General features: G+C 58.8%; 1 protein-coding gene across 1 annotated transcript in view; it reads right to left on the reverse strand.

Moving 5' to 3' along the window:
- The window catches only part of LOC102388859 (receptor-type tyrosine-protein phosphatase kappa-like), a 42,848-nt gene that overhangs the window by 2,384 nt on the left and 31,969 nt on the right, over window positions 1-8,495 (reverse strand). The window contains exons 16-25 of the mRNA XM_025207500.1: window positions 7,584-7,654; window positions 6,636-6,672; window positions 5,879-5,976; window positions 4,470-4,586; window positions 3,619-3,776; window positions 3,406-3,541; window positions 2,627-2,776; window positions 1,425-1,524; window positions 650-729; window positions 2-91 (exon numbers count right to left, since the gene is read on the reverse strand). Coding sequence (XP_025063285.1) covers window positions 2-91; window positions 650-729; window positions 1,425-1,524; window positions 2,627-2,776; window positions 3,406-3,541; window positions 3,619-3,776; window positions 4,470-4,586; window positions 5,879-5,976; window positions 6,636-6,672; window positions 7,584-7,654 — 1,037 coding nt within the window. The remainder of the gene's footprint in view (window position 1; window positions 92-649; window positions 730-1,424; window positions 1,525-2,626; window positions 2,777-3,405; window positions 3,542-3,618; window positions 3,777-4,469; window positions 4,587-5,878; window positions 5,977-6,635; window positions 6,673-7,583; window positions 7,655-8,495) is intronic.

The raw sequence follows: 8,495 nt of genomic DNA on the forward strand, positions 1-8,495 counted from the left end.
AGGTGTAGTCCCAGAGCAGAGCCCAGAAGTCCACCACTGTCTCCTTGAGCGGCAGCTGGGTGACGATCACACGGTCATCTTCAGTGTACGTCTGCATGATGGATAGACAGACAGGCAGACTGGGTCCAGCCACCGCAGAGCAGAGCACCGCATGGGTCCTTCAGTGCCACGTCCTGCCCTGACCGTGCTGCTCTGCTCAGTCCAGCCCATCTGGGCAGGTCAAGGGGATACAACCCAGGGGCATGGAAAGCCATCCTGGGGGCCCAGATCCAAGCCCCAGGGGCCGCACTAACTTGGGATAGACACACCCCACTTCAGAGCAGCTAGGAGCCAAACCCATGTCCCTTCTCTCCCCCATACTGGGTTCAAACTGAATTCCTTGCAGAGGAGGACAGCTCGGCTGCAGTAGCTGCATGCTGGGGTACGGCTTGGGGAGCTGGGCAGGGCTCTGGGAGCATTTAGCCTGATCCTTAGGGGCTCTTTCCTAGCACCCAGGATGGAGACAGACTGAGAACCACGCTGCTGCAGCGTTTTGAAGCAGAGCAGACAAAGCCCGGGCCAACAGACTGGAGGGGCTGCTCCTGCCCTGGGGCTGGGGCCGATGGGATCTCCTGGCACCTGGACAGGACACAGGGGTTTGGAGCCTTACGCTGACAAAGACGGCGTTGATGTAGCCTGGCGAGCCGTCCAGTTTCAGGGAGGACATCAGGATGGGGCGGTTGCGATCCGCTGGGAGAGGAAAGGGCAGAGAAAGGAGGACATGAGCCAGATGGCTACGGAAAGCTTGAAATCAGGAGCCAAAGGCTTTGGTGGAGAAGCCCCGGTATCCAGGTCCAGCGCCCAAGGGCCCCTCCTTGGAGGATACACGGGACAAAATGAGAGGAGCAGCCACCATTGGCACGGCATCCCTCAGGCCGCGTGGAGCAGGCTGGGCTGGCCACGCTGGTGGCACGAGCCCTGGGGAAGGCTGCAGCTGCCCTCTGCTCCATGCTGCCAGCCTCCGGTGCTGGCACGGAGCACTACTAGAGATGCTCCAGCCCCAGCAGGCCCAGGGAAGCCTCAGTAGGTGAAGGTGCTTGGGATGAAAAAACAAACCCCAAAACCTGGAGAATTTGGGTTGGAAAAAAAGCTCCCCGAGCTGCAGCGAGACCCCTGGAGTTGCACGTTTCAAGCCCAGAAGGGACCATTATCTCATCCAGTCTGACCTCCTGGGTTGCACAGGGTGGGCAAGTCCACCCGGCTGCCCTCAAACGGGCTGGGGGGGACTGGTTGCGGTCTGGGGACAGATCTTAGTGCAAAGCCCAAGAGGGCTGGGAGCAACGATGCTGAGACCTAGGAGGGAAGGTATTGCCAGGGAGAGACCTCAAAAAGCAGGACCCCTGCACCCCGGAGTGTGGCCCCCCACCAGCCCGGCCCCATGGCACCTGGCAGGATCGTTGGCTTGCGGTTCTTGGGCTGGTTGCTGGGCTTCTCGGCCTCTCTGCACGCGGAGAGCTGGAACAGCTCGGAGAACTTCTGCAGTGCCTGAGGGGACAGGGCAGCCGAGTCAGCTCCCAGGTCCCGGATGCCCCTCTCGGGGCTAAACCCCCACCCCCTCAGGCCTGCTTGTAATTTGGTGACACCAGAGATGCAGCCCTGAGCCAGAGATGATGGACGGAGGGGCTCATTTCACAAGTGGGTCCTACTTGCATCTTGGGCTGGGCCCCAGCAGCAGCGAGGGGGAAAGGAAATGTCGTGCAAAATGTCTGGAGAGCCCCCGGCTCTGGGAGTAGCCCTGCACCCTGCTCAGCCCAGAGATGCTTGAGCCTGTTCCCTGCTTGGCCAGGCCAGCTCCGGGGGAGCGCAGGGTCCTGGCTTGCAGCAAAAGCACCAGCTCAACAGTAGGATCTCTGCAGTGATAAAAGGTCTTGGGAGACCCCTGATCCCATTACTGAACAGGCCAGAAGGGGCAGGACTATAAGCCCAGCTGCAAGGGGAGAGCAAGGCACTTGGACCCGGAGCTGGCAGAGGAAGGAGACTCCTGCCACAGGCAACAGAAGATGGATGTTCGGCTGCGAACTGCGAATAGGCACCAGGAAAGCCAGAGCTGGGATAAAATTGAGGAGGAGGATAAGGGTTGGAGGGACACAACTTTGATTGCGTGGACTCCTGGTTGTAGGAGCTGATGCAGCACGGCCCAAGGCAGCCAGACTGGGAGCCGGAGGGCACTCCAAGGGCGTGCATAGCCTACGTCTTGTTCACATGTATTTGGGCTAACAAGCCTCACAGGCAAAGCAAAGCCTGACTGGTTTAACCCAGTGAGCTGCATGGGGTGCAACAAGCCCTGTGGAGGGCTCATTTGGTGCCAGGAAATCCATGTGAGGACGGTGTGGGGTGCAGGACATGGACTAGGTTGCTACAGAGGGCGAGAGCCCAAAGGAAGGACTCTGGAGAACAGGCCTGAGCGGTGAGACGCCGAGGCACCCGGGTGCGCGTGAATGCTGCTCCCAGACTGCAGACAGGAGAACCGAGGCACTGACAGTAGTGGGTTGAGGATGCCCCACAGCAAGTCTGTCCACCCTGGGAGGAAAACCCAGCAGCGCTGTGCAGGGGGATCAACCCCTGCCCCTCCCTGGGTCCCTGGTACCTTGAACTCCTGCGTGAGCCTGCTGGTCTGCGTCTGGGGGTCGAGCGCCTTGAGATGGTCGACGTGGCTGCAGACGTTCTCCACCGGGACCCCCGTGTTGCCGCACAGCAGCCCCTCCAGCAGCACCTCGTACAAGAAGGCGTACTGCTCCTGCAAGGGTAACACCATGTCACAGCCCTGCTCCAGCCTGCTGGCACCCGGGGGTCACCCCAACATGTTGGGGTAGCCCGAGCAGATGGAGGATCCAGGCACGGCATACCATCCACACCCTCAGAGCCTTCCCCTTCTCCCATGCCATGCTTTGTCCCATACCCTTGAAAATCTCCTGTGGTGTCATCCCCAGGACCCTGCCAGTGCCGCTCCAGGTACCCGCCAGGTATTAACGTGTGGTACAGATGTGGAGCAGACACACCTAGGGGGACTGGAGCCTGGCAGAATAGGGCAGATCCTCCCAGCAAAGGGATCCAGGACCCCCCAGACATCCAGCACAATGGGGGTGAGCTTGCTGGTGATCAACCCCGCGCAGCCGGGACACTGGCAGATCCAGGCCGAGGGCCCTGGGGGAGCTGAGCACCCAGCCAGGATCGGAGCGGAGGTTGTTGGCCAGGGAGGGTGTTACACAGACAACACCTGGCAGATCACAGGAGGTGCCTGGAGAACAGGAAGGAACCCCTTGTTCCAGGACCCCTCGCCGCGGGGGCCATGCAGTGGACGGGGCTTGACCCCCCAGACACTGCTGCCTGCCGGACAAGCTGGCCTGGGGCAGGTGCCGCCCTCACCTTGGTTTGCACCATGCTGACCCGCTGCTCCCGCAGCTTCTGCACGCACTGGAAGACGTCCACCTTGCCCTCGGCCCTGGCCATCTTCAGGAGGGAGTCTAGAGCGACGAAGGTGCCCGTGCGGCCGATCCCTGCACTGAAAACAGGGGACAGAGTCAGGATATTGTCGGGGGACCTGGCCCCTGGCCCCCCAGGAGCCCTCCCCACCGGTACCTGCAGTGCACCACCACGGGGCCACCCGAGGCCTCCGACACCCTCTTGTTCACCATCTCCACCAGCTGCAGGAGCTGGGCTGGGTTTCGGGGCACGCCGTGGTCTGGCCACAGCTGGTAATGGAGCTGCTCCACGAGTCTCGGAAGGGGACAGCCCGCCTGCAAGAAAATTGAGCGTGGTGGAAACCATCTCAGGGGTCTGACCAGGGAACCGAGGATGCAGGCGCCAGCAGTGGGAAAGGATCCACCAGCACGCGGGACCCCCTCTGAGGTCAATGTCCACCCAGGCCAGTGCTGGGATCCCAGTGCTCAGAGACCGTCAAGTGCCAGGCTAATGACACAGTGCTTTGGATCCACGTAGCCAACAGCGCCCAGATGGCATCCTGCACTGGCTGAGACGGCCGGGCCTGCTCCCAGAAAGTTGTGTGATTCTTGGAGCCGGCTCAGAAACAGCTCTTGCATCAGGCTGGGGCTGGGCCAGGTGATACCCAGGGGGTTGCAGGTAACTGCTGGGACAGGTGACACTGAGGAGGGTCCTTTCTCTAGACAGACCCTGCACAGACCCCCAAACCCCATCTTCCAGGGTGCTTTTCATCTCAGCAACTGCACCACTGGCCATTGCAGGGCATTTCTGGGGACCCAGCCAGCGGCAGCACCCCTGTGTGAGCCTCAGGGCGTTTGCCCCGTGCTCCAGCGAAACACGTAGTGAAGCTCACCCTGGGCCTGCAGGTTCCCCTCTGCCCAGTAGCTTCCACAAAGGGCAGGGTGGCCTTGCTGCATCCGTGATGCTAAGGACTTTCCATGCCAGGGGTGACTTGGCCCCGCACACTTTCCCAGCCCTGCCAAACTCACCTTCTGCAAGCGGAAAGTGCGTGTGATGAAGCCCGTGGTGATCCTCATGTTGCTGAGTGTCACCGTGATGTCCCTGTACTCCTGCTCCTGCTCCGGCCAGTATTGCTTGCACTTGGTCTGTCAACGGCAAGGAGAGCTCTGAGCACTAGCATGAGCAAGCGTGTGGCCCGGGCAAGCCCCATTCAGCTGCCACAGCGCTCGTGGGTGAGGAAGGGAGCCCTGAATGGGCCTGCAAGATGGATCCAGGTCTGGCCTGAGAAGGGCAAGCTGGGGTCCAAGACCTCAGCTGTGCCCAAGATGTCCCAGCCATGCTGGCATTGCAGGCACTACCCACAGCACACCCCCTGGACCTCCCCAGGCTTCCTCATGGCACAAGCCACCTTCCTCAGGCTACCTTGAGGGCACAGTTAACACAAGGGGAAATACCCCATGGGGGGGAGGACTATAGGGCACTGGGGAGAGGAGGAGAGTCTGGACCCCACTTTCAGCTCTGCCCCACTGCTCCCTCTGGGACTTCCTCCCCTGTTTCATTGGCCCGATCCCCATGGGCTCCCCAGGATGGAGATACCTCCTCAAAGAGTCTACTCTGAGGGCAGGGAGCCTTGCTCCCCCCAGAAAGGGCCAGAGCTTTATCAAGAGCAAAGGTACTGCAAGTGCCTCGACCCATGGGACTTGACCCCATGAGACGGGGGCCTCAAAGGCATCTGCCTTTGAATCACAGAATCACAGACCCTGGGGGGTTGAAGGGACCCGAGGAGGTCACATCTAGTCCAACCCACTGCTCCAAGCAGGACCAGCCCCAACTGCATCATCCCAGACAAGGCTTTGTCTACCCGGGGCTTCAAAACCTCCAAGGATGGAGACTCCTCCACCTCTCTGGGGAGCCTGGTCCACTACTTTACTACCCTCCTGGTCAGAAACTTTTTCCTAATATTCAACCTAAACCTCCCTTGCTGCAGCTTGAGCCCATTGCTCCTTGTCCTGCCATCTGCCCCCACTGAGAACAGCCCAGCTCCATCCTCTTTGCAGCCCCCCTGCAGGGAGGTGAAGGCTGCTATTCAATCCCCCTCGGTCTTCTCTTCTGCAGATTCAATCAGCCCAGTTCCCTCGTCCTCTCCTCACCAGTCCTGTCCTCCAGGCCCACAACCATTTTTGTTGCCCTCCACTGGACTATCTGCAATGTGTCCACATCCTTTCTGTAGTGTGGGGCACAGCTGGACACAGGACTCCAGATGTGGCCTCCCCAGTGCTGAACAGAAAGGCTGGCTCCTGTTCAGTTTATCATCCCCTGTCCCCCCAGGTCCTTTTCAGCAGAGCTGCTGCCCAGCCCGTCACCCCCAGCCTGCCCCGGTGCATGGGATTGATCCATCACAAGTGCAGGACTTTGCACTTGTCCTCGCCTTCTCTACCTTATTCTGCTCCACCAGGTCAGTTAACATCACGATGACTGAGGTCTTCTCCTGCCAGATCATCTGCCAGAAGTCCTCCACCGTACCCTGCAGAGGGCCTGTTGGGTGGGAGGAAGCGCCACATCAGTAAGACATGCCCACACTGGAGGCAGCAGGGCATGGAGTGCAGTGGGAAGCCCCCACCCTCGCCCTGTGCTCAGCCCAGTGGACCTCACGGTAGGACAGAGCAGAGGCTCACTACACAAGCTATGCAGAAGGGTTTTGAGTCTTGGCTCTTTGGTGCATGCTCACCTGAGCAATCCCCCACCTCATGCAAAACCCATCCATGCAGAGCCCTGCAGCAACACTGCTGTAGCTGACAGGCCTCCCTGCTCACCCCACCCCTGGGCCAGGGCCACGAACCAGGAAAACCACATTGGAAAGCAAAATCCTCCCCATATGATCAGAGCTTGTCTACAAAGGGAAGTCACTACAGCAAAGCCAGGGTGCAAAGTCACCATGGAGGGGGTGATAGCTAGCTTTAGCATGCCAATTAAGGGGCTGGTAATCCTGCATCCCCCTGGCCATTCCCTCTGCACCAGGCCTGGAGCCAGGGGACCAGGGCAGGTGGGCCCCTGGGCTGAGCTGGGCTGGCGGCTCCTCCACTGCTAGCCCATGTCCTGGGAACGGGGGAGCCGGACGGCGAGTTGCCCAGAGCTGGGACTGAGCAGAGCCAAGTGCCCAGCCCTGCCTTGGCCCCGTACCCAGGAGCACTCACCCTGAGCTGCGATGAAGTAGCGGGGGCTCCTGTAGCTCTGTGGGAGGCAGAGAGACGGACAGCACAAATCATATGACGAATACATATGTAATTAATTTAATTACTATATTTTCCAATCCTGTACTAAATATTGACATCGTCTGTAAGGCACACTACATCCTGCTTGCCATCTGACAACCCCAGGTAACCCACCTGCTTCTTACCAGCTATTGACTCCCAAACTATTCTGCATTTGCATTTTTTTACAAATTGGCTTCTTTTCTACCTTGGGGAACTCGTAACAGCTTCAGTTTCTCCTTTACCTGATGAAGGGCCTGTGGGCCCAAAAGCTTGCACAGAACATTTTTTTTTTGCAACTCTTTAGTTGGTCTAATAAAAGGTATCACCTCTACCCAAAAAGCTGTGTCTGCCAATGAAATTAAACACTTCCAGCACCAGCCAAGTGGCCACGTCGTCCCACAGCCCTCCATCTGCAAGCAGCTGGAGCAGCAAGCAGGCGCCCCAGTAACACCCCAGCTCCTGCCTGCTGCTCTCTGCACCCAAGCATTGCTTTCCTTCAGAAAGTCAGGTTGCGAGCAGAGATTGCTGCCCCGGGGTTGCTTGCACACGGTGCTCTGGAGGAGTGCATTTGTCAGAAACCATCCAGTCCCGGGCAAAGGAGGGTAGCGTGAAATATCCATGGGAGAAAATAGGCATCGCTACATCTAGATCATCCCTGCCCGGTGCCTGCCCAGCCTTGAACACCTCCCTCCGGTGCACTGGGGGTTTGTAGTGTGTTAGCCATTGCCTAGCCCCTGATGACCACAAAGCAGGGATGTAAAAGGCTGCCCAGAAAGGGGTGAGTCCCCATTGCTGCCCTGAAGAGACAGGTCCCCTGTGCCCTCAGACCCTTCCCTGGCACCTCCTCCTGGCTGAGCAGAGGCTGCACACGCATCCCGTGGTACCTACATCTACGTAGCTGGCATTGATGTAATCAGACGATGGCTCAGCGGACTGCAGCACCACGCGGGCATGATCGTCTGAAAGACACAAGAGGACCGAGTGGGTCAGCAGCGAGATAAGCCACGTGCAGGAGAGCGGATGCACTGGTGAAAGTGGCCCTGGGAACTGCAGCCCCCCGGTCTGACATCAATAGCGTGCAGGGCTTTAGAGGTGAGTTTCAAGGACAGAACAAGACCTGGAGGCAAATGGCATGAAATGCAACAGAGGTTTATCCAAAAGAGATCATATTAAACTGACCTGGTTGCTTGTTTTCATAGGTTAGTTGATTAGACAGACAAAGGAAATGCAGCAGATCTCACCCACGGGCACTTCATTTGATATGGTGCCCCTTCGATTATTATTAGTTAGGTGCGGGAAGACACAGATTAGTACAAGGACTGGCAAGTGCGTCACACAGGAGACAGCAATGGGCTGGGATGAAAGGCAAAGCTTTGGTCTGGAGAGCGGCGACTTGTGGATTTCCTCAAGGATCAGTTTTAGGGCCGTGCTGACGGAGGTTTTTATTAAGGACAGTAGCACAACATGCAGAAGTGTGCTGGTGAAATTAGCTGGTGATACACAGAGGGGAGGTGTCACAGAGCACTGTGGTGCCTGTGGCAGAAATGCCCCCGTCGGTGCCCCTCTCCAGAGATCTGTCTCAGCCAGCCCGAGAGGCTGCTGTTGAATCTCTCACAGCGGGGATCTCGCTCCCTGTCTGCAGACAAAAGCCTGGCGCCTGGGAGGCGATGCTCTGGTCACCTGGGCAGGGGGGGGAAGACCCGGCCCTGCGCGCGGGCCCAGGTAGCCAGGGATGCTTTGCAGATTGGACGGTTTGTAGCCAGTATTGGCAGCTTCGATTGGACCGGCTGCTGAGGTCAG

The sequence above is a fragment of the Alligator sinensis genome, unplaced genomic scaffold, assembly GCF_000455745.1.
Source record: "Alligator sinensis unplaced genomic scaffold, ASM45574v1 scaffold783_1, whole genome shotgun sequence".
Taxonomy (NCBI): Eukaryota; Metazoa; Chordata; order Crocodylia; family Alligatoridae; genus Alligator; species Alligator sinensis.